The 26,410-nt window shown below is 42.5% G+C and overlaps 1 protein-coding gene across 5 annotated transcripts in view; it reads left to right on the forward strand.

The window, feature by feature from the left end:
- Positions 1–1,319: 1,319 nt before the first annotated feature.
- CD2AP (CD2 associated protein) overlaps positions 1,320–26,410 on the forward strand; it is a 128,604-nt gene continuing 103,513 nt past the window's right edge. For 2 of the 5 annotated variants that reach the window (XM_023763351.1, XM_023763349.1), the window contains exons 1-2: positions 1,363–1,537; positions 18,717–18,877. In XM_023763351.1, the coding sequence (XP_023619119.1) occupies positions 1,534–1,537; positions 18,717–18,877 (165 nt within the window). In that variant the 5' untranslated portion in view covers positions 1,363–1,533. Of the gene's footprint in view, positions 1,538–18,716; positions 18,878–26,410 lie in introns of all 5 variants that reach the window. The other 3 variants (XM_006099712.3, XM_023763348.1, XM_023763350.1) reach the window with 3 other exon arrangements.

Raw genomic sequence — 26,410 nt, forward strand, 5'->3', positions numbered from 1 at the left:
ATTCCACAAAAAGTAAATGGCTATGCTGAGTTTCAAAAACCTAGGTCTGTCTGGTTTCAAAGGGCAAGGCAGTTTTACTATTGGATGATTGTTAGAATTAAATGACTTTTTTTTTTTTAAAGCACTATGCACAGTGATTGGCATTCAACAAATGTTGCTGTCACACACTTCTGTCTGGGGGTTGGGTATACTTAAACAAGAAGGGAAAAAAGCCGGCTGAATTAATTATATTTCCCCCCCTCCTGTTAGTTTTCCTTAACCTCTATTCAGAGTTTCTAATTCTAAGAAAGACTGTTTGAGCCCAGCCTGTGTGGCTCGGTGGTTGAGCGTGGACCCATGCACCAGGTTAGTCAGAGGTTGTGGCTGGATTCTGGTCAGGGCACATGCCGGGTTGCGGGCTGGATTCCCTGTTGGCGGCATGCAGGAGGCAGCCAGTGGATGTTTCTCTCCCCCTCTTCCTTCCTCTCTCTGAAATCAATAAGAATCTTTCATAAACACAAAAACAAACACACAAACAGACACTGGGATTTAGCGAAGGTGTAACTGTAGCCAATGTTTCATTTTTTTAAAAAAGAAAAGAAACACTATTTGATTACAATAATCCTTTGCCCTTCTTCGTGCTGAGGATAGAAAACATACCTGGCAATACTTCAAATTATGAATATCATGTAACAAATTATACTTATAAAAGAGAAAAGGGGTCTAAAAATTGTCTTATAGGAAGCCAATAATTTATTCCTGTAAACTATAATTTATTTTGTACTCCGGTTTTTTGTTGTTTTTTCATGAAGAAATGCTCTGCAGCACCGCGTCGCCGCCGCGGAAAGTGGGGCAACCCAGGCGCCCTTTGCCTCCCAGCAAACTCTCTGTGTTCACCCGAGGCGCCCCACCGAACAAACCCCCTCCCAGCGGGTCCCGGCTCGAGCGCGGAGGGGTGACCGCAGTCCCTCCGGCGGCCCCCGACATCCGCCCGCCGCACCTGGACGCGGGCGGCGCGCGACCTCCGGCCGTGACGTCACCGCACCTGGCACGGGCCGCGGGCGGGCTGGCGAGCCGGCACCCGGCGGGGCGGGAGGGCCGGGGAGTGCGAGGGAATCTCGCGAGATTTGCCTCCTCCCGGGCCCAGCTCCCGACACCTTCCCGGCCTCGGTCCGCGTCTCCACCTCAGTCTTCGGGTCGCGCTCGCTTTAACGGCGCCACCGAGAGGAGAGCGCGGGCCGGCTCTGGGCCTGGCGGGTTGGAGCAGCGGCCTAGAGGAGCCGCCGTCCCTCCCCCTCCGGGAGCACACCGGTGGGAAAGCCCTTTGTGGCGGGCGGGGCGGCCAGGCGCCAGAGACGCCGCGCCTTCCCTTGCCGGCGCGCCGACGGGACTGTCCGGGGAGCGCGCGGGCTGATGGAGGCACCTCCTCGCCCCGCCTGAGCTCAGGAGGGGCAAGCGCGGGGCGCCGGGCCGCCTCCGGGCCGCCAGAGCGGCGGCGCGAACAGCTGGAGGAGGAGCGGCGGCGCCGGGCTTCTCCCCGCGGGGGCCCCCAGCATGGGTAAGAAATGGGGGGCGCTCCCCACCGGCCGCCGGCCCGGCCCGGCCCATTCGGGAGGGCGGCGTCCCTGCTTGGTCTTGGCGCGGAAGGGACGGGGGGCGCCCAGCCCGAGCCCTCCTCCCTCCGCCCCTGCGCCCCGCCGGCCACCTTGCTCTCCCCGGGGAGAGGGGAGCCGGAGGGCTCGCGGGTGCGCCTTGCGCCCCCTCCCCGCCTCTTCGTGCGCAGGGAAAGGCGAGGGGGGCAGTGGGGCGCCCGGCCGCGCCTCCTCGCCCGCCACCGGCTTACTCAGCTCCCGCTGCCCTCTCTCCCCGGCCCCTTCCTCTCCCCCCCACGGGGAAGGGTGATCGAAAAACCTGACAGTAGCACTTGCAACTGCTTTATCTCCCTCGAGGCTTTTAAAGAAGTTTATTTGGGGTGAGGAAAGGCGGTCCCCTCCGTAAAAAACTCGCTGGGGGTGTCTCGAGGACCGGGTGGGAACTCGCGAATCGACTCCGTTCCTACCCAGGCGGGTCTGGGGGCATTTAAATATTAAATCCCCGAGGACCGGCTTGGGGTTTGGTAGGATTTCTGAGTGCAACCCTTGGAGAAGCAGTTTCCTGTTTGGGAATGTAGACTTCCTTGCTAGAGGAGGGAAAAGTCCAAGGCCTTCTAAGTTATTTACTGTTTTGCTTTAAAAAGTTTTGTTGGGAAAAGTTAGGGAAAGCGGGGGAGGAGGGTGGGTGCAGCCCGGTGTGAAAGGGAGTGTGGCTGAGCCGTGTGACAATTCTGCTGATAACCGAGTGCCGCGTAGGGCGAGGCACGATCTCCCTCGGCCCTTTAAAAATCAAAAGCAGTTTGAAAGAGAGCTGCTTAAAAAAATAAAAATAAAAATCAAAGCGTGCCACCTTTTGAAGCCTGAGTTTGCGTCGCCATAAGGCACAAGCATGTGCTGCCGGCGTCACCTTGATTTTGGTCTTGGACAGTCAATGAGGAGGGTGCTAGCACTGCTTGCAGTTGAGCGGAGTTGGAAACTGCTTCTTCATACGGGCACGCTGTTAGCCTAAATGAATAATGTATGAAACCAGCAAATGGGTGAGGAGCAGGACATTTGCAGCATACTGCTGATGTGGCTCCTCCTTGCCCACACGCCGTTTTGTGGGAAAGGCTTTAAGCATATAGTGTTTCTGGACAACTCGCTGCGCGCTTCTGTTTCCTGAGGCTTGTCGCCGCTTTCGTGTTCCCCCGCCTCCCGCTAACTTCCAGGTGACTTGTGCGCACAGTGCCCTTAATACTCAGAAGCAGGAAAACCTTTGGTATTTGGAACTTGCAGATGAATTCCTTTCTGATGGATTGGTTTTGAGCTTATTGGGTAATCGAGGGATTGTTCCTTCAAGCACCACATTATAACATCACTGTAATTGCTTTGAATGAAAATCAGACTAAAGTCGAATATGTACTTCTTTTCTGTCTTTTGAGTGGGAGATGCAGAATGTAATTCATCTTCTTGATGACTGTCTTAGGGTCATCATTTCAGATCTGTCAGGTACTGTCTGTCATGCCTGGAGTTATCTTGTGGATTGTATATAGGAGTGTTGATCAGATTCCTTTGCATTTTGATGTTATTTAAGTATTTTTCTGCTTTGCTGTTGGGTGTGCTTGCCACTGAGATCAATGTCCCCCTTCCCAACTCTGTTTTCTCAAGTTTTCTACACGTGTGGAGATCCTGCTTGTATTTGTAGTTCTGTATAAAGGAAAAATAAAGTAGACCCTTAGGTAGTATGTGAAAAGGAAATGAGTATCAATACTTGGGTATTGGAGTATCTATTTTGACTGTCCAGAGGTCTTTTCTTAGTGACTTTCATTGTGTTCTGGTTAGATGAGTTGCCAAATTATCTTGGTAAAGTGTGATTGTTGCGTACTTTCACTTTGACTACCCAGAATGTGTTTCTCGAAGGTAGATTTATTGGGGCATTTGTAGTTAACTTTTGAAAGGTATTTGTCAGATAGTTCCATATCTATGTATACTTTAAATTTATTGGTCCTGTAGTAATCATATTAAAATTATTAAAATCATTTAAAGGGAGTTTCCTCTTATAATAGAAATCTCATTTGCTTGGTTATCAGCAGTCTTTCTTTTTTTATTCCTCAGGAGTTAGGATATTTTTTACATTAATTCTAAAAAGAGTGGAAGGGAGGGGGAGGGGGAAAAGCGAGAGGAGGGAGGGAGAGAGAGAAACATTGATGTGACAGAGATATGTCCATTGGCTGCCTTCCACATGCGCCTCCTACACACCCCGACTGGGGCGGGATAGGACCTGTAACCCAGGTACATGCCCTTGATGGGAAAGCGAACCCTTGGGTGTGCAGGCTGATGCTCTAACCATTGAATATGCCTACCAAGGCAGCAGTCTTTATTTCTTATGCTTTCAGATGACAGGTTAAAATATTTACATGGTATTTTATTTGGTTTTGTCACAAAATGAAAAAATCTTTAATTTCTTTGTTTTGAATTTTAAAGCATTTAATATAAAAAATTATAGAACATGAAATGCTTTTGGTGCATTCCATATTGCCAATCAAAAGTACGTACAAGCCCTAGCACATGTGGCTCAGCTGGTTGAGCGTCATCCCATGCACCAAGATGCATGCGTCCAGGAAGCAGCCAATCGACGTTTTGCTCATGGAATTCTCTCTCTTTTTCCCTTCCCCTCTCTAAAATTAATAAAAACATATTTAAAAAATAAAACAATGCCAGTGTTCTCAAAAAATTTAAAAAAAGATAATACAGATGTGTTGTTGTTTTTTAAAAAATGCCTTCAAATTTTTATTGCTACATAATTCAAATTTGTTATTTTTTTCTCCCCTCCTTAGTCTCCCCTATTAAATGTATTTTAAGTGTGATAACTGTTTAATTTTCTAATGTATATAAATAAATGGTGTTTTGTTAAGGGCCTGAAGGTAGGCAAGGAAAGAGCTGTAATGATTCTTGATTTGGGTGAAAATAGGACAGAACTGCAAATCTGCTTCCTAGGTAAACTGGTAAAGCAAGTTGTGAGAGATCTGAAAGTTTCAGTTTGTGTTCTGAAAAGAAAGGGTGACTAAAACCTAATATATGACTGAAAGTTAGATAAATTGGGTAATCATGATGATGGAGCTATGACTTGCTTAGTTGTAGAGTTTGATATCCACTACTGCTAGGCAGATTGACCTCAAATAGAACTTGTCTTTTTAGGTGGGGGAGAAAACTGGTCTGGGAAGTCTGGATGGAGGTTCGTCCATATCTACAGTCAGCTTGTCAGCGTGAGGGATATGTGTAGCAAAAGGTAGTGTGTAGACAGATAGATGGAGTAGGGCAGCTTGGTGTGGGAGTGGGATGGTTGTTGGTAGCAGTTCAGATTGGCATCTTGGGGGAAAGGGAAGGATGTGGGGTTTGATAGTATGTAGGCCTTGAAGATCTAGCCATAGGGAAGCGAAACCAGAGAGAGTCCAGGTTTCTTGTGAAAGATACAAGGTAGAGATATTTGTTTCCAGGATGAGCTTGGTTATTGGAATTATTTAATACTAGAGGCCCGATGCACCAATTTGTGCACCAGTGGGGTCCCTTGGCCTGGCCTGCGGGATTGGGCCGAAACCTGGTCTCCAACATCCCCCAAGGGGTCCAGGATTGTGAGAGGGCGCAGGCCAGACTGAGGAACTCCACTGGTGCACGAGTTGGGCCAGAGATGGATGCAGGAGGTTGGCCAACCAGGGAGCGACCGCGGAAGGGCTCCAGGGCATGTCCGGCCTGTCTCACTCAGTCCCAATCAGCCAGACCCCAGCAGCAAGCTAACCTACCAACCAGAAAGTCTGCCCCCTGGTGGTCAGTGAATGTCATAGCGACTAGTCGACTGGTCGACTGTCTGCCCCCTGGTGGTCAATGCACGTCATAGCGAGCGGTTGAGTGGCCTTAGCATATCATTAGCATATTATGCTTTGATTGGTTGACTGGCCAACCGGACACTTAGCATATTAGGCTTTTATTATAAAGGATGAGCCAAGCAGTAAAACTGACAGGATGTTGGACTCCTGTATTTCTTGTCTTGGGACCACATTAGTTGTTTATATTAGTAGTTGGATCTATAAACATGATATGAATGGTCCTAGATAAGTGGAATGAAATGAGATCATCTTTTATCTCAATGTTTGAGGATATTCCCTGGTCACAATTTAGCATTCCCTTTGTTCATTTGGTCCCAGGGATTTAATGCCTGCTTTTTCTTTGCTGCTATCTCTTTTCTCATGAGTCAACTCCTTTCAGACCCAGTGCAAAGCAGATTACAAAGTTTCAGCATACCCTTCAGTTTCAGAAATAAGCACACAATTTTTAATACTGTCAAGTATTCATAACTGCCAACATAATAAACAAGCAAGGAAGCATAAGAAACTTGAAAGTACTAATTGTTGGTCCCTTGATTTCACTGAAGTGGTGTTGAACGGGTATTGGAAAGACCTTCTTGTTGGTTTTTTTTTTTTTTTTGGTAGTCTGTACTTGTCCTTTTCAGTCCTCCCTTGCACTTTCCCACATCATTTCATCCAGCTTTCTTTAGGTTTATGTTAGATGTTCAAACTTAATAGAGTACTTTATTACCATTATTAAGCAGATAGAATCTCTTTCATCATCTTACTAGGGCTTCTCTGACCTTAGACCTTGCTATATGTAATACTTTCATTTTTCAGTCATAATTTTGACTTTTAGCCCAAGTGAGGTAGGCATTTTCCTCTGGGCTCCTAAATGTTTCCTTCTTTGGAGTAAATTGACATTACTTCTGTTTTGTTTTGGATTTTGTTTTAGTTTCTGAAGGGCTCAGGTGCCTGGATGTTCCACTCTCTCACCGTTTTCATTCAGCCAAAAACATATTTACTAGTTGTTTGTATTTAAAGAAGCTATTACTCTAAGAAGAAACTCTCCTTTTAAAAAAGTCATTATTCTAAATTTATATTTAGCCTAAGATGTTGCTCTAGTGTCAGATATGGCAGTGTTACGGATTCATTCTTTCCTAAAACCTACTTGTGCTATGTCAGTCCTTCCCAATGTCTCCAAGTAGACTTGCATCTCATAATCTTTGAAATTTTTTATACTTTGTTAAACGTACCATCATGATCCCATTCTGTTTCTCAACTAATTTATAAGACAGATGACTAAGATGGGATCCTAAATTTCAGTGTCTATTTTAGTGCCACTTAGTTCAGGTTCTTTTTTGATGGTTCAGTGTTCAGGTAATTGCAAGAGACTAACTGTGTGGCATCTAACCACTAGGAGTTTCTAGTAGAAAAATACTTTACTAGTAAGCATAGTAACAGTAACAAACAGTTACCACCAACATTAAGAGAAAGTTTCTATCACATCATTAAGGAAAGGAGCGTTAGATGAGAGATGAATGAAGAAGAATTTGTGTTATTATGAGCACTGTGATTAATGCCATGCTAGACATTAAGGGAATTAGGGCCAATTTAAGTTTTTGGTGCATCAAATGGTTTACAGAAGTATTGGGGGTTGGGTATATTATTAGAATCATCTAGATTAAAAAAAAATTCCACGACCCCTGAAGACTGGTATAAATGCTCTTGCCTCTCCTTCCCTCCATTTGTTGATGAGTGTCATGAATGTGTGGGGATAGTTTACAGTGTTGAGATAGGAATAAAACTTAACAGGTGAATCATTAGAAATCCAAACAAGAAAGGAAATATATAGTACATTAAAAGAACATATGCCGAGAGGTATGTTAAAATGTACTAGGAGTAATTTAAAGAAGATGAGGATATAGATTCCTACATTGGAAGATAAGTAAGATTTGTTCATCTCTCTTTAGTTTGACCAGGCACATAGTGAGTACTTGGCATAGCCAGTATATATATATTTTTTCCACTCCTGTCACTGAGTCCTTAGAGTAAAGCATACTTTCAGTTGAACTGATGATGTCTTTAAGATCCTTGTACTTAACTATTCAAACTGTCTTAATTTTCTTAGTATCCATCAGTGCCCCAGAACGGAAGCAAAAAATTTACCCAACATCTAGACTGATTTTATTAATTATAACAGTGTCATTCCTAGAGTATTTATTTATCATGATCATTATAATAATCAAGTGCCAAATTATTTGTTTTGGATTATAAGTTTAGAAGTTTATATATTTGTGAAATTAAGACTACGTATTCATAATGTTTTTAGGAAACATTTAAAGTTGGTCTTTCAAATGTATAATCTTTCTGTATTTTGTAACTTAATTTATTGAGAACTGTGTTTTGCTGATATCAAAGTTTTTATATTAGATTTTCATTAAAATTCCTGCTCTGCTCCAGTGGGTTGTACTCTGATGAGTATTTTATCTTGCTATATTGGAGTGTGTATGTGTGTTTGTGCACTTGTGCATGTGTACGCACTATTTAAGATGAAGATTCCATTTTACTTATCTACTAATTAGACCATTCTTATCAAGCACACTTTCTGAAGCAATTTAAGAAAATTACCTTAAATAATGAAAATAGGTCTGTTGACAGTTCAGAATTTTCAGAATGAATATCAAATGGAAATGTAAAACCTTTGCCATGAAAATTTCCTGAATTTCTTATATAATAAAAGCCTAATATGCTAAGTGTCCGACCGTTCATTTGACCAGTCGCTCTGACGGGCACTGACCACCAGGGGGCAGATGCTCTCACTGGTAGGTTAGCTTGCTGCTGGGGTCCGGCTGATTGGGACTGGGCGAGACGGGCCGGACAAGCCCCGGAGCCTTTCTGTGCCCTCTTGCAATCTGGGACCCCTTGGGGGATGTCAGAGAGCTGGTTCAGGCCCGATTTCCATAGGCCAGGTTGAGGGACCCCACGGTGCATGAATCCATGCACTGGGCCTCTGGTATTCTATGAAATTCAGTCGAACTTATTTATGTTTAAATTTTATTTTTTTAAATTTTTAAATATTCAGCACAAAATAATCCCTCCAACTTTACTGAGGTGATTGACCACGTCCACAACGAAATCCTGGAATTTGGTTGCTAACCCAGCACCAGCCTCAGCTTCCTTGTTAGCACCAGCAGGCACAGCACTCCTTCTATAGTCTGTAGGTGTCTCTGTTGGGCTTCCTCTCCTGTGACTTATGCAGGTTGCATGCCCTCCAGATCTTTGGGTCTTGGCCTGTCAGTCTTAGGCCAGCTAGAGGCAAAGTGGCAGGCAGAATTTCAGGGGGCAGGTGGAGATAACCAGGGAGATACTGGATGCCCTAATTGGTAAGGTAGCAGTAATAATGTCTCCAGGCAAACTTTGTGATTTGAGAGACTGCATGACCTTCATGACATGAAGATTAGGCACATTGTTGTCTGCAAGCTGGGAGTATTTAAGCATGTGAACATCATTCTTCACCACCATCACTTCCACCTTAAAAAGGAGTTCATAGCCCTAGTCAGTTTGGCTCAGTGGTTAGAGTGTCGGCCTGTGTACTGAAGGGTCCTGGGTTCGATTCCGGTCAAGGGCACGTACCTTGGTTGCAGGCTTCTCCCCAGCCCGGCCCTGGTTGGTGTGCATGCAGGAGTCAACCAATTGATGTGTTTCTCTCACATTGATATTTCTCTCTGTCTTTCTCTCTTCCACTCTCCCTAAAAATCAATGGAAAAATACCCTCAGGTGAGGGTTAAAAAAAATAAAAAATAATATAAAATAAATATATATATTTTTAAAAAGGAGTTCATAAATGGCAATCTAGTTTTTTGGGGCATTAATATCGCAATGACGTAGTATCTGGGGCCAGAGCTGGAAAGAAAGGGACCAAAACCCAGTTGAATTTATAGTTTAGAAGCTCATAATTTAAAGCCAAAATAAAAACTCTTTTTTAAAAAAATATATCTTCTTTTTATTTCAAAGGAAGGGAGAGGGAGAGAGACATAGAAACATCAATGATGAGAGAGAATCATTGATAGACTGCCTCCTGCACGCTCCACACTGGGGATCGAGCCCTGCAACCAGGCATGTACCCTGACCAGCAGGGGTCCTCAAACTACGGCCCGCGGGCCACATGCAAATACAAATATTGTATTTGTTCCCATTTTGTTTTTTTACTTCCAAATAAGATATGTGCAGTGTGCATAGGAATTTGTTCATAGTTTTTCTTTAAACTATAGTCCGGCCTTCCAACGGTCTGAGGGACAGTGAACTGGCCCCCTGTTTAAAAAGTTTGAGGACCCCTGTACCAGGAATTGGGAATCCGTGACCGCCTGGTCCATAGGTTAACATTCAACCACTGAGCCATGCCAACCAGGCTAAAATAAAAACTCTTGTTATTCTCTTCCTTTCATATGTAATGACCTTACTTGTCCTGAATTCATTGATGCCAGAAACTACATCACTTTTTTTATTCTATTTAAAAAATTTGTTAACACCCTTAATAAGTAACAGAAAATTTGGAGGCTACTATGTGTTCACTATGTCAATAGTACTTTCACTAAGTTCAATAGTACTTTAATTTGGAATAGTTGGGGAGAGGGGGTCAATCTAATGAACAATACAAAATTTAAATATATTGAAATATGTCCATCTAAACCAGATTAACAGAATGCTGCCTAAGTGGAGTTCCTGTTTCAAGTTGGTGGATGAGGTCTATCATTTTAAAAAGAAACTCTTTAATCCTTTCTGTCTGACTCATTGTGGCTCTTACTAATAAGTCCCTTTGGTAGAAAATCAATGATCTGGGATATTAAGCATCTTGTCAGGTGGATCTGCTGATTGCCTACTCCATGTACTAGTATGTTACATTGATGTTACATACTTCTAGTAAATAAAGTGAAAATTGCTGATTTTATAGATGAGATATTTCTATATGACTTTTATCATGTTAAACAAATTTAGGCATTAAGAATTAATTTGCTTAAAAATGTTTGTCTAATGCCCTAACCAGTTTGGCTCAGTGGATAGAGTGTTGGCCTGCTGACCGAAGGGTCCAAGGTTTGATTCTGGTCAAGGGCATGTACCTCAGTTGTGGGCACATCCCCAGTAAGGGGGTGTGCAGGAGGCAGCTGATCGATATTTGTCTCTCATCGATGTTTCTGACTCTTTATCCCTTTACCTTCCTCTGTAAAAAATCAATAAAATATATTTTTAAAAAGTTTGTCTAATAACTTGAACAGTGTTGGTTGAACTGTAAAATTATACTATCTTCATTGGGTGCTGCAAAGCAAGTGTACATATGTTCTCTGAAGTATACTGAATTGATAAATTACATACCAATAAATTTGCTAGTAGCTATGTTAAACAAAAGGGAATAGTTGAAATTAATACATTATTTCAGAATATATGTAATATGTTATTAATGAGATAGTGTACTTTTTTCCCCTGGTTTTGAAATCTGGTGTGTATTTTATAAAACATCTTGGTTTGGACTATTCACAGTTCAGGTACTCAGTAAATACCTGTGCTGGTGGTTACCAGCTGTACAGTGCAGTTTTAGTTTTAGAATGTAAACTTTATAGATTTGTTGTGAATCTAAGGAGCATATATGAAAATATTTTTAAAGTATTATACAACTTTATAAGGAATTATACTATTTTAGGGTTTGTTAATGATAAGTCATTTTTGTCCTTGTTTGATTCTGTATTAGATATTTAATTAATGATAATTTATTATAATTAAATAGCAAGTATATTTTCTAATGGAAAAAATATTCAATTTAGTGTATTACATATAATAGGCCTGGAGTTTATTTCATTCTGTTTTCTAAATAAAATGTGGTTTTGGGCACTTGGCCTACTTGTGTGAGAGAATTTGAGGCCTTTGAATGGCATTTGGATTGTTACTTGAAAGTGTAATTTGGCCTTAATAATAAGAGAGCTGTTCTTTCAGTTTGGAATGCTTATCTTTAGAAATAATTAAGATTAAGAGTCACATTGTACAAATAAATGAATGCTGTTGGTCAAAAGCTCATAAGGAGAACACTAATTATTGGGGATATGTTCTCAGAAATGATATGGAGAAAACATGTCAGAAGCCTGTCAGTTTTAAACATAAAATTTTGGTCCAGCCAGCATGGCTCAGTGGTTGAGCATTTACCTATGACCCAGGAGGTCATGGTTCGATTTTGGTCAGGGTAAATGCCCAGGTTGTGGGCTCGATCCCCAGTGTGGGGTGTTCAGGAGGCAGCAGATCCATGATTCTCTCTCATCATTGATGTTTCTCTCCCTCTCCCTACCTCTCTCTCAAATCAGTAAAAATATATTTAAAATTTTTTGAACAGATATTTGTGATGGAATTGTTATGGCTAAAGGGATTGTATCTTTTATTAGCTTTTCAGTGAGCTCTATGATATGAAAAATTCTGAATGACTGTTAATAGCTATTACATGATTTTTTCCCCACAATCAAAGATTTCTACTTCTTTTTAATCAGTCATATCCCACATTAATTGTTTTTTTGTCCAGAAAAATAGTTAGAATTTTATTTTGTTAGTAAATACTTTGGTTTAAATTTGGTAAAGTTTCTTTAAGTCTTTATATATCCATCAGCAAAGACAAAAGCACTCAAAATAAAAAGGTGGGCAAGATCCTTGAAGACCTTCTATTAATATTTCTTTTAAGGCAGGTCTGGCAATGAATTCTTGTTTTTGAGAAAAAAATGTTTATTTCTCTTTCACTTTTGAAGACTAATTTCGCTGGAAATAGAATTCTAAGTTTGTAGTTATTTTTCTTTCAATGTTTTAAATAGTTTACTTCTCTCCCTTTTTGCTTGAGTGTCTGAAGAGAAAGAAGCTGATGGAATTTTTTAAAAATATATTTTATTGATTTTTTACAGAGAGGAAGGGAGAGGGATAGAGAGTTAGAAACATCGATGAGAGAGACACATTGATCAGCTGCTTCCTGCACACCCCCTAATGGGGATGTGCCCGCAACCAAGGTACATGCCCTTGACCGGAATCGAACCTGGGACCCTTCAGTCTGCAGGCGGACACTCTATCCACTGAGCCAAACTAAGGCTGGAATTCTTATCCTTGTTCATCTCTAGGCTTTTATCTAGCGGTTTCTTTCAAGATTTTTTCTGTCTTGGGTTTTCTGTAGTTTGAATATGGTATGCATAGGTGTAGACTTTCCTGCATTTATCCCCTTTTGTGTTTGCTGAGCTTCCTGGATATGTAGCTTGGAGTATGTTATTAATTGTGGAAATTTTTCTGGTACTCCAATTACAGATATGTAACATTTTTTGAAATTACTTTACAGTTCTTGGATGTTCTGTTGTTTTTTTGCTATTGTAGTTGTTTGTTTTTTTAATTATTTTTTTCTCTTTGCATTTTTGGGAAATTTCTATTGAACTATCTTCAAGCTTACTGATTCTGTCCATGGCAGTGTCTAGTCTGCTGTTGAACCTACCAATGGCATCCTTTATTTCTGTTACAGAGTTTTTGATTTCTTGTATTTCCTCGTGATTATTCATCTGCTTACCTTACTAACTGTGCTTGCATATTGTTGTTTTTTCCATTATCACTAGTAACATATTAGCATAGTTATTTTACACTAGTAGCCCGGTGCATGAAATTCGTGTACTGGGGGGGGGGGGGGGGCTCAGTCTGGCCTTCACCCTCTCCAATCTGAGACCCCTCAGGGAATGTCCAACTACCTGTTTGTGCCCACACTTTTAACAGATAACAGCTCCATTGTTGTTTCTTTCTTATGCTTAAAACCATTGGAATTAGTAGGTATTCAAAGTGTGTATACATTTTGGGTGGACACCCTGTATATCTCTAGTCAGCGGTGAAAGAAACCAACAGCAGATTTGGAACCCCCAGACAGGGAACCTCGCTCACTCCCCACATGTCTCCCCACTTCACTTTCCACCTTCGTGGGCAGCAGGAGAATCAACGTTTTCTCTCATTAATTCGGAAAAGCACATCCTGTCACCCGCTGCCCGGCAGGAGTGCGCTAGGCCCCAAGCAAGCAAGGCTCAGTCTGGGCAGCCTTCACTCATGGGTGCTGGCACCCAAAGTGCACATTCCTCCTCTACAGTCACCCCGACTATCCCACTGTTTCACTGAGAGGACGGAATTCCTCTCTGCCTCTGGGTTCTTGATCTTGAACGCTGACCGAAGGCACCTCAGAGAGGGCCGCCCGCGCCCACCAGGTGTGTCTGTCTGCACCTGCTCCTGCCTCAGCACCTGCATTAACCCCCCAGAGGTGATCTCGTAACTGCACTGGCCTCCGTGGGAACAGGGCATCACCACTCCGCCCTCTCACTGTCATCTCACAGGCGCCCACCTTCAGCACCCAGAACACCCAGACACTCTCCAATGGACATGAGCGCATCAGAGGGGATGTGTGCACATCCTGTGGGGGTGTTAGGCATGCTGGGTTGATGGAAGTGTGGTGGAGAGGAGAGGGGAACTTGTGCACACCTTGGTTTGCAACTGTTGCAGGCGTGGGAGGGTGACAGTGTGCTGGGGGATGTTTGCACGCCAGGGGGGGATGTGCACACCGGAGGCCTCTGGCTTTGCAGATCTGCAAACCCCCATGGTACAGCCAGGAGGACGTCAGTCGGGCCCGCCACAGTGGCTGTCCCTGCGATCCATCGCCTTCTGGGCCAGGAGGCGGATCTTGCGCAACCACTCCTGGGTGCTGATGGCCTGCAGGCTCTACTTCAGCTTAGCCTGCAGGCTCTGCTTGGCGCGCTCACAGCTGTCACCACCGCCATGTGGGAGTACAGGCCACCCTCCGCCGGCCTGCCTCCCCTGTCCAGAGGCTCTCTGCGCTGCTCACCTGCACAGAGTGACTGGGGCTGGGCAGAAGCCAGGCGTCCTGCCCTGCCCAACCCCGGCCGATCCGCCCCTGTGCGAGCTGCCTCCCCGCCGTGAAGTGTCACGGATCCGGGTCCTGGGACCGTGGACAGCCTTAAGCACTGCCCCCCACCCGGCAGGGTCACAGATCCGTGTCTTGGTCCCGTGGACAGCCTCAAGCACTGCCCCCCGCCCGGCAGGGTCACAGATCCGGGTCCCGGGACCGCAGACAGCCTCCTGTGCTGCCCCCTGCCCGGCAGGGTCACAGATCTGGGTCCCGGACTGCAGACAGCCTCCCGCGGTGCCCCCCCCGCCCTGCAGGTCACGCATCCAGGTCCCAGACCGTGACAGCCTCAAGCACTGCCCTCTGCCCGCCAGGTCACAGATCCGGTCCCAGACCGCGGACAGCCTCAAGTGCTGCCCCCCGCCCGCCAGGTCACAGATCCGGTCCCAGACCACAGACAGCCTCAAGCGCTGCTGCCCCACCCAGCAGGGTCACAGATCCGGGTCCCGGACCATGGACAGCCTCAAGCACTGCCCCCCACCCAGCAGGTCACAGATCCGGGTCCCGGACTGCGGACAGCCTTGCCCGCTGCCGCCTGCCTTCAGTATGCAAATTTGCATTTGGTCACACCCCCTCAGGGTGGGGGTCCCCACTGGGGTGCCTGGCCAGTCTGGGTGAGGGGCTGAGGGCCATTTTCAGGCTGGCGGGTGACTGAAGCTCCCAACCGCTCCTTTTTTTCTTTTCTTTTTTTTTTTTATTCTGGGCCAGCTTTAGCTCTGAGACCTCCACTGCTGAAAGCAGGTTTCTGGCCTTTGTTTACCTTCTGTATTTGAAACTTTGTTGGGACTCCAGCTCTGAGATCCCGGCTGACTGAAAACAGGTTTCTGGGGTTTTGTTTAGCTTCTATATTTGTTACAGTGTTTCTTAGAGAGCAGCGGAGAGGCCGGCAGCGCAGGCGGGGAACGTTGGAGTCCTCCGTCACTGAAGCAAGCAAGCCTCCCTGTTCGCTTCTAGCTGCGTGGCTGCCGGCCGCCATCTTGGCTGGCAGTTAATTTGCATTTCGCCCTGATTAGCCAATGGGAAGGGTAGCGGCTGTACGGCTAATTACCATGTTTCTCTTTTATTAGATAGGATTCCCCGTCTGGCCCTGGCTGGTGTGGCTCAGTTGGTTGAGTGTCGTCCTCTGCACCAAGAGGCTGCTGGTTTGATGTCTGGTTAGGACACATTCCCAGGTTTGGGGTTTGATCCCCAGGAGGGGGTGTACAAGAGGCAGCTGATCGATGTTTCTCATTGATTTTTTTTCTCTCTCTTTCCCTTCCTCTCTCTAAAAGCAACAAAAACATATTTAAAAAATAATAAATACCCTGTCTCATTCCAAAAAATATTTGAGTCCAGCTCTGATGCTTGCTTTGCATTTGTGTCTTTTCTTGCCTTTTAAAGCATGATGTGGCACAACCAGTATGGCTCAGTGGTTGAGTGTCTACCTCTGAACCAGGAGGTCACGGTTCGATCCTCGTCAGGTCACATGCCCAGGTTGTGGGTTCGATCCCCAGTGTGGGGCATGCAGGAGGCAGCCAAACAATGATTCTCTCTCATCATTGATGTTTCTATCTCTCTCTCTCCCCCTCTCCCTTCCTCTGAATTCAATAAAAAATAAATAAAAGCATGATGTAATTTTTTGTTGTTGTTGACAGTTGGGCATGATGTATTAGGCAATAGGAGCTGAGGTAAATAGGTCTTTAGTGTAAGGGTTTACATTAATCTAGCTAGGGATTGTACTTTGTTTAATATTTGCTCTAGCTGTAAGTGCCAGAGGCTTCAGATTCTTTTAGTGTCCTTGTTACTGTCTTTCTTAATATATTTGGGTTTCCCTAAGAACTCTTTCTAGATAGTATTTGCATTGTGCAGCTCTTTCAGCATTAATTAACTCTTATCCTGGAGCTCCATTGGTGTGGTGGTAAGGTGTAGGAGAAAGGAAGCATCCTATAATCTTAGAATTAAATCTTAAACTTAGTGGATCTCTGTCCTGGGACTGTGACCATTATAAGCCTTTCTTAGTTGTTGTCTTTCCCTCCACCCCCAACACAGAAGAGAAGGGACTGGAATCTGAGAAATGCCCTTTCCACAGGTGGGATAAGTCCCTGATTAGGTCATTTCCTTGGAGTGTAGGTCTTTGTTATGGAGAATGCTCTGGTTCTTGGTTATTTCACAGTGATTACTTTTTCCTTCCCCTTTGCCAGAACTACAAAGACATATCTATGGGCTCTTCAGGGTGAGAACAGGATGGGATTCCTGGAAGTAAAGCCCACAAAAGTATGGGGTTCTCCTAAGACTACAGTCCCCAGAAGTTTCCCACTCTTATGATATTCCACACTCAGCCTCCAGGAATTCATTGAAATTACCATGAAAGTATTTGTGATGGATTAACTTTTTGTCCCCCAAACAGTAATGTTCAAGTTCTAATTCTTGGTAAGTATGAATGCAACATTATTTGAGAGTAGAACCTTTGAAGATGTAACTAATGATCTGAACATGATATCACCTAGGTTTAGGATTGGCCATTAATCCAAAGACTGGTGCCCTTATTAAGACTAAGGAGAGGGCGATCTGAGACATATATATAAGGGGAAGGCCATGTGCAGATGGAGGCAGAGATTGGAATTAGGCAAGCCAAGGAATTCCAGAGATTGCTGGCAGCTCCCAGAAGCCAAGATAGAAGTATGGAGCAATTTTTCCATGGAGTTTTAAGAAAGTTCCAGCCCGGCTGGATACCCTGATTTTGTGCTCTGGCCTCCAGAGCTATAACTGAGAGAACAGTGTTGTATTTTAAGTCACCTAGTTTGTGTCAGTTTGTTAAAACAGCTTTGGGAGACTGGTAACAGTGTTCCTCCCAGTTTATGGCTCTAGTGGTTCTACTGGATGTGATCTAGTAGATGATGGCTGTGACTCTCTGAGTATGTCTGTCTTTCCATATCTTGAAGTGGTGGTTTGCTCTGTGTCCTCATTTCTCTGATGGGTTCAAAGAAAGTCATTGATTTTCAGTTTGTTTAGCTTTTTTCTTGTAAGGATGAGAAGGATGAGAGTGACAACTTCCAAGATTTTTACATGTTGGAACTAAAACTGAGTCACGTATTTTTTTAAAAAAAATATTTGACTTAGGAAGGGAGAGAGAGAAAGAGACATTGATGTGAGTGAGAAACATCACTCAGTTGTCTTCTGTATGCACCCCTACTGGGAACTGCAACCTTTTGGTACACAGGATGATGTTCCAACCAACAGAGCCACATCGGCCAGGGCCGTCTTAGAATACTTTTTCTCCTGATTTTTGTACTGCTGCTGTTATTTTAATCTTTCTGTATTTTAATTTTCTTCCTATTATTATGTTATATGTCATATAACATACTACTTTCAGTTGTACATGATTCAATATTTGTATATATTGCAAAATCACCACCACAGTAAGTCTAGGTAAGCATTTGTTACCTATATACATAGTTACAAAATTTTTTCTTGTAATGAGAATTTTTAAGTTTTACTCTCTTAGCATCTTTCAAATATGCAGTACAGTATTACTAACTATAGTCACCATGCTGTATATTATTTAATTATTGGAAATTTGTACCTTTTGACCTTCATCCATTCCCTTTTCCCCCAGCAACCACCAATCTTTTCTCCATCTATGAGCTATTTTTTAAAAATTAGTTTTTATTTATTTTTTAAGATTTCACATGTGAGATCTTATGGTATTTGGGTATTTGTCTTTCTCTGTCTGACTTATTTCACTTAGCATAATGGCCTCAAGTTCCATCCATGTTGATGCAGATAGCAATATAACCTTCTATTTATGGCTGAATAGTATTCTGTTGTGTATATATATCACTTTCTTTAAAAAAATCCATTTATTCAACAATGGAAGGTTGGGTTGTTTTCATATCTTAGCTATTGTAAATAATGCTGCATTGAACATGGTTGTGCATATATCTTTTAAAAGTTAGTTTTTTGTCTTTGGATAAATTCCCAAAAGTGGATTTGTTCAATCATATGATAGGTAGTTCTGTATTTAATTTTTGAGGAACTCTATACTGTTTTCCATAGTGGCTGTACCAATTTATATTCTTACCAACAGTGCACAATTTGGATTGCTTTCTTCACACTTTAAAAGTAAACTGAGCCCGGCCAGTGTGACTCAGTGGGTGTGTTGACCAGGATCTGAAGACTGAGAGGAGAGGAGACTGCAGAAGAAAAGTTTGATGCTAGCAGAGGTTCATGAGGTTTAAAGAAAGAAGCCATCTGATGTGGAATCTTCAGCAAATTATCCAGAGATCTAGCTAAGATAATCAATGGATGATTATGTAAATAATAAAACTTGAAAGTTATATAAATAAGTTTTAGACATTAATTTATTGTTTCTTTTTTTAGTTGACTATATTGTGGAGTATGACTATGATGCTGTGCATGATGATGAATTAACTATTCGAGTTGGGGAAATCATCAGGAATGTGAAAAAACTACAGGAGGAAGGATGGCTAGAAGGAGAACTAAATGGGAGAAGAGGAATGTTTCCTGATAATTTTGTTAAGGTAGGTATTTTCAGTTAAAACATTTAGCTATTGCTTTATAGGATTTAATCTTTAGCATTATATCTTAACTAGAGGCCTGGTGCGTGGATTTGTGCACCGGTGGGGTCCCTCAGCCTGGCCTGCGTCCTCTTTGCAATCTGGGACCCCATGGGGGATGTCGGACTGCTGGTTCCAGCCTGATTCTCAGCAGTTCAACATCCCACTGATGGATGTAGTAGTGTGCTAAGCGGCAGGCGGCCCGGGAGGAGCTGGAGCCTAGACCAGTTGCCGCGCCGCTCCCGCTCATCTTGGCTCCTCTGTGCCTGCCACCGCTGCTCAGTAAGCTCCCTGAGCAGTGCTCCCACTGTGGGAGCGCACTGACCACCAGGGGGCAGCTCCTGTGTTGAGCGTCTACCCCCTGGTGATCAGTGCGCATCATAGTGACTGGTCGATCTGTTGACCGGTTGAACGGTCGTAGTAGTTTGCATTTGGATAGCACTTCATAATTTACAAAGAAGTTTTACCGTGAAATTCTTACTTGAGCCTTCAAAAGTCTTGTGAAAGAAGTGGGATATGTATGTATGTGTGTGTGTGTGTGTGTATCCTATATATCCATTTTAAATATGGCGATATATAGACTGAGAGGCTAAATGGTTTTCCCAATGTTGGATAGCTAATATGACATAGAATCTGAACTGAAATCCAGGATTGTTGCCTCTCTATTTAAGTCTTGTTGTATCTTGTTGCTTTTCAGTATTGCAACAGTTAATCTAGCAAAGTAACAGTTATACTTCAATCATAACCAAACATTTCTTTTTAGTAGTCTAGTTACCTCTGCCAGTAAACAATAACATCTAAATTATAAACTGATAAAGTTATAAGAAAAGGAAAATGAAGAATATTTGTATATTTTCATTTCACTTAAATTGTCTTGTTTTCTAGATTAGTTTTCTTTTTTTAAAATAACTTTTATTTCTTGAAGTATTACAAAGAGTATTGCATATGTCTCCTTCCCCCCCCCCCCCCCTTGACATTCCCCCGGCCTCCCCTATCCCCCAGTGTCTTGTGTCCATTGGTTATTCTTATATGCATGCGTGTAAGTCCTTCGGTTGATCTCTTAACCCGCCCCCAAACCCTCCCCAGGCTTCCCACTGTAGTTTGACAGTCTGCCACATCCCTGGCATCATTAGATTATGAGTTCTTCTGGGAAAGCTAGAATGTGTGTCCTATTTGTCCAGCTTGTTTGTAGTTGTTAAGTAAATACTCATTCCCTAAATAAATTTGTGTTTATTTTAGTTGTGTTTTTGCCTCTTAAGTATGAATGTATACTTTATTCTGTTAATTGATTTTAGAAGGTGAACTAACTACATTTTATCTCTTGAAACAAGAAGATCACTTTTGTTTTTATTTTATAAATTGACTTCTTTTTTATAACCTAAAATGGAGTGTGATACAGATACCATGGAAACTGGAGTAGAATAATTGGATTTAAACAGTTAAATTCTAGTTTAGCTCTTTGCTGGTAGTGTGATGTAGGGCATGTCACATAATTTCTCTATTTTCTTATCTTTAAACTGGTATATTTATATTATATACATAGTAAGCCATTACATTGGTGTGTCTCTCTCTCCCTCTCTCTCTATCTCTCTCTCTCTTTAACAGAAAATGGCTTTTATTATTTCAGAGCAAGGGCAGTTGACTATTAAATAATGCAAGGGTTAGGGGTGCTGACCCCTCACCTGCCTCCCTCCGTCCCTTTCTCCCCCCTCATAGTCAAAACTTCATATATAACTTGATTTCCCACTGATAACATGAATAGTCAATTAACCATATTCTGTATGTTACGTATATTATATACTGTTTTCTTATAACAGATTAAGCTAGAAAAAAGAAAATATTATGAAAATCATAAGAGAAAATACATTAGAGTATTTATTGAAAAAAAATTGTGTCTAAATGGACCTGCACAGTTCAAATGCATGTTGTTCAAGGATCAGTGAATATTGAAATAACAGCACACTGATTAAAAACAATAAAATATATATATTTTTATATAGCCCTAGAGGGTGCTTGGGGGAGGCAACCAGTTGATGTGTCTCTTTCACATCGATGTTTCCCTTCTTCCCTCCTTCCCTCTCTCAAAATCAATGGGACAAAAAAAGAAAAATCAAGGGGAAAAATATCCTTGGGTGAAGATTAACAACAACAAAAAACTAACCACAGAATTAGAGTTGGAGACATCAGTATGAACTCATGTTTAGTTTAAAATGTGTATAGATACATACAGAAATAATTACATATGTGTGTGCTTATACTTGAGTTAGCACACATACAGCTTTCTCTGCCGAGAGGGTCTAGAACAGTGATGGTGAACCTTTTGAGCTCGCGTGTCAGCATTTTGAAAAACCCTAACTTAACTCTGGTGCCGTGTCACATATAGAAATATTTTGATATTTGCCACCATAGTAAAACAAAGATGTATATTTTTGATATTTATTTTATATATTTAAATGCCATTTAACAAAGAAAAAATCAACCAAAAAAATGAGTTCGCGTGTCACCTGACACGCGTGTCATAGGTTCGCCATCACTGCTCTAGAAGCTAGTAGACACAGTGCCCAGATCTTGATTTCTAAATATTATTCTGAAGTAAAAGCAAGCAGGAGTCCTTGGAGAAATGGCTGATTTTATGGATGTATCAAGGAAAATACAAGATGACACTAGAGCATCTAGTAGTGCCAGAAAGTAAGGAAGCACTTGAAAAAAAATGATGGGTCCATGTCAAAGCAACACAGGAGCCAATCTGAAAGAGCTCCCAGTGTCTAGAGCAGGAACAATATGAGCAACAAAATAATCTAGTATTTGATTATTAATTACCCAAAGTAGAACAAAAATATAAACGAGTCCATGCTGATATAAATAAATGTTTGAATAAATACATAAATAGGGGAGAAGGGATGAATCTTCTCCCCATACCCTCCTAACCTCCTGCCCCCTTCAGAAGCATCCCTCAGGTATGGGCTGAACTAAAAAATAGATGGAAGAAAAAAATAGTAACTTCACAATGAAGAAACCTGGCAAATACTACCTGAAACAAGTGATAAAGAATAACATCATCATGAAAAATAAGGAAAGACTAAGAAACTGATGTTGACCAGAAGAGATTAAGAAGACATGATGACCAAATGCATTGTGGTGTCCTAGACTGGATTCTGGAACAGAAAAAGGATATTAGTAGAAAAACTAATGAAATCTGTATAAAGTCAGTAGTTTAGTTGACAGTAATAATTGGCTTTAGCACGTCAGATGTATGAAAGAAGATTCAAGGGAAAGTTGTAATTTTTAATCATTGTCTACTTGAAAATGAGCTTCTCAGTGGGACATTAAGGTACATTTGCTATTTTCTAAGTGTGAGATTATGGAGCGAATGGTAGAATTAGGCTTCCTATGGAAAACTCACATCCCTGTTATTGTTTCAGATATCTATACTGAAGACCCTTGATACTCAAATTGGGCTGGAAGGTGGATAGAAAGGTCAAATCATTTTTGCAGCGTTTTATACAACACTTTAAATTTGTTTTGTGAAAAACAAACATGTCCATTTTAGTGTCCCTTTGCAATGTTAGTTCATCTTTACATGATCTAAGAAATAATTTATGAAGAATATAGAACGCCTCTTTCACCATGTGAGGGCACAGCAAGAAGTCAGCACTTAGCCAGAACCTGACAGTGCTGCCACTCTGATCTTGTACTTCTAGCCTCCAAAACTGTCAGACATTTCTGTTTCTGTTGTTAGTAAAAAAAAAAAAAAAATGTGTGTATATACATATATATATGTGTGTGTGTGTATGTGTGTGTATACACACACATATATATATATATACACACATATCTGTATATACACACACATTACAGATAAAATTTATTTATTACCCCCTTATTTTTCTTTTCCAACCACCTGTATTCTGAAACTAATTACCTCACAAGTGATTGATAAATTCAGGAATGATGTCAGGTCAGTGGGAAAGTTGTGTTACTTTATTTTCTAGGTAAGGAGAAATGTGATAAAGAGTGTATAATTATAATTTTAGCAAGAAAGGGAAAGGGTAGGCTCTCAGCTTGTCTGCTTAGTGTTCTTTTTTTTCTCTTTAATGTTACAGTCTTAGCATTGTAGGGCCCTTAACTTCTGGTGCTCACCTCCACTTCAGTGAATGCACTGTTTTAGCATTCACAAGTCAACATTCCTTATTATTTTTATGCATTTTTAGTATTTCCCTAGGAATCCATTGTCATAACTGCTTGGACAGTCCTAAGTTATCTTCTGAGGTTCCAATTACTGTTATTTACTTACTCTCATTTTTAGTGTTCAGGTTCTAAAATTGCATAGGTTTAGAGTGGTCTTTTCCAAACCCAACTTTTTACACAATTACTAGTATTTTTAGTATTTGGTTTAGATATTTTCACATAATCAGTGGTATTTTAGTGTGCCTGTGTTCAGAATGTCAGATGTTTAGGAATGCACATCTAGTGTTATGGCAGAGGCTCATTTACAACTAATTTTTCTGAAATAGTCGTGTTATATTCCATTGTATACCTGTACCTCATTTTATGAATAGTTAGGGCTATTTCCCAGTTTTTAGCTATTAAAAACAATGCTGCAATAAACATCTTACATAGCAGAGGATTTGTTGCATCCTAGGGTATGCACATATTCATGTGTACTAAATATTGTCAAATTTCTCACTATATAAGTATACCAATTTAAACTCCTACCACTAATATAAGAGAGTACCTTTCTCACATTCTCACTAACATTTGATATCATCAGATTTTGGGGGACAAGCAGGGAGACTAATCTTATAGATCTACAGTAGTAGTCAACATTTTTCAGTGTTTCATTTTCATAATTACTAATGGAGTTAGAAATTTATTTTCTTGTGTATAATTTGTTCATATATTTCTATACATTTTTCTGTTGAGTTCTTGCACATTTTCTCATTGACCTGCTGTAGTTCTTAATATATTGTAAATATTAGTCCTTTGTCTTCTTTTTGCTTATGTCCTACCCATCATAAGCACTTTTTGTGACTTGTCTTCTATAATAATAAAAGCATAATATGCTAATTAGACTGGACGTCCTTCCGGACGACCTTATGGATGAAGCCAGGGCTGCGAGGGAAGCCTGGATCCCGGGTGCCTGCGGCAGCTGGAGGGAAACCTGAGTCCTGGGTGCCGGAGGGAAGCCAGTGCCAGCAGCTGGGGAAAGGAAGTCATACTCTTGCTCAAATTTTGTGCATCAGGCCTCTAGTCTAAGTAAAGAATTTTGTGCATTGGGCCTCTAGTCTAAGTAAAGAATTTCGTGCATCAGGCCTCTAGTCTAAGTATAACTTATATTTATAACTAAGGGAGCAGAGAAGTCTTAAAAATACTCTTTTTTGTGTTTATTAGTTTTAAAGTTTTGGTTTTCAGTATGAATCTTTCATCAATCTTGCTTTTTTGTACATATATGATTTGGGCACTGGTTACATTTTTTCCACATGAAAAGTTATCAGATAGTCTACTCTTTTCTCACTGATTTATATAATGTTTAAGAAGTCAAAATTGAGAAGAAACATGCTGGTTTATCAGATCTTTCTACTTCAGTGTTTTAGACTAAAGTAGAGAATGAAGTGTGATTTATTTCTTTGTGTAAATTTTGAGATTCAGTATCCATGTCTTTGTTGATATTTGACACTCTGCCGTTAGACTTTCTGCTTTATAATTGAGATAGGAAACAAAATAAACACTCCAGTAAATAAGTGCTTAGTAATTGACTATGAAGTGCTTTGTGGTATGGAGTGAAGAGTATTTCCCACATTTTATTTTATATGGGAAGATGACAGTATGGAAACAGGAGGGTAAATTGTAATGACTGAATGTTAGATGTGTGGTAAAGAGATGGGTGTTAAAGGGTCTTGGAAAAATATTCAGTAAATATATTAAAAGTAACACTTGACTTGTTTTTTAATAATGGGGAGTTAGATTAATATTCATTGTAGTATGTCTGGCAATGGCAAAAGGTGTTTTGTGGTAAATATAATTAGGTGGACTACTTCGGTTGAATGAAAGTTTTCATATTGGGGATGGGGGTAATGGGATTTAAGGCCAAAAGTGTGGATTAAAGCCAGTGGTACAGTACATTTTGAATATTACTTAAAGGTAATCTGAGTGAGAAGGAAAAGTTTTTAAAGAGGAAAGAGTAGAGGCTATCCTATCTAATAATAGACAAACATGGTAATTAACCATACCTCCGCTACGCTTCCCATTGGCTAATCAGGGCGATATGCAAATTAACTGCCAGCCAAGATGGCAGCTGGCAGCTTGAAGTGAACAGGGGAGGCTTGCTTGCTCCAGTGACGGTGGACTCCAACGTTCCCCGCCTGACTTGCCGGCCTCTCAGCTGCAACTCTAAGCAACTATGTTGCAAATATAGAAGCTAAACAAAACCCCAGAAACCTGCATTAGTCAGCCAGGCTTCAGCCAGCCGGACCGCAACATTGTATCAAATACAGAAGGTAAACAAAGGTCAGAAACCTGCTTTCAGCAGTGGAGGTCTCAGAGCTAAAGCTGGCCCAGAATAAAAAAAGAAAAAAGAAAAAAAGGAGCGGTTGGGAGCTTCAGTCACCCACCAGCCTGAAAACAGCTCTCAGCCCCTCACCCAGACTGGCCAGGCACCCCAGTGGGGACCCCCACCCTGAAGGGTGTGTGACCAGCTGCAAACAGCCCTCATCCCCTCATCCAGGCTGGCCAGGCACCCCAGTGGGGACCCCCACCCTGATCCAGGACACCCTTCAGGGCAAGCCAACCAGCCCCTACCCATGCACCAGGCCTCTATCCTATATAGTAAAAGGGTAATATGCCTCCCGGCACCGGGATCAGCGTGACAGGGGGCAGCGCCCAAACCCCCTGATCGCCCTGTGGCTCTGTGTGTGACAGGGGGCGGGGCCACAACCTCCCTATCCGCCCTGCTCGGGGGAGCTCCTCAACCCCCTGATCAGCCCTGCTCTGTGCCTGATAGGGGGGAGCTCCCCAACCCCCTGATCGCCCTGTGGCTCTGTGTGTGACAGGGTGCAGCGCCCCAACCCCCTGATCGGCCCTGCTCTGTGTGTGACAGGGTGCAGCGCCCTAACCCCCTGATCGGCCCTGCTCTGTGTGTGACAGGGTGCAGCGCCCCAACCCCCTGATCGGCTCTGCTCTGTGGGTGATAGAGGGCGGCGCCCCAACCCCCCACCCCCACAGGCCCTGCTCTGTGTGTGACGGGGTAGAGCCATAACCTCCCCATCGGCCCTGCCCTGAGTGTGACAGTGGCGGCGCCCCAACCCCCTGATCGGCCGTGCTCTGTGGGTGATAGAGGGCGGCGCCCCAACCCCACCCCCCCCCCCAAGGGTGCCTGGTCTGGGTGTGACGGAGTGAAAGCCATAACCCCCCCCTGGGCCCCTCCCTGAATGGGGAAGGGGGGGGAGCTCCCACCCCATCATCGGTACTCATCTGGTGGAGTGAAAGAGGGGGCGCCCC

Source organism: Myotis lucifugus, unplaced genomic scaffold, assembly GCF_000147115.1.
Source record: "Myotis lucifugus unplaced genomic scaffold, Myoluc2.0 scaffold_281, whole genome shotgun sequence".
Taxonomy (NCBI): Eukaryota; Metazoa; Chordata; class Mammalia; order Chiroptera; family Vespertilionidae; genus Myotis; species Myotis lucifugus.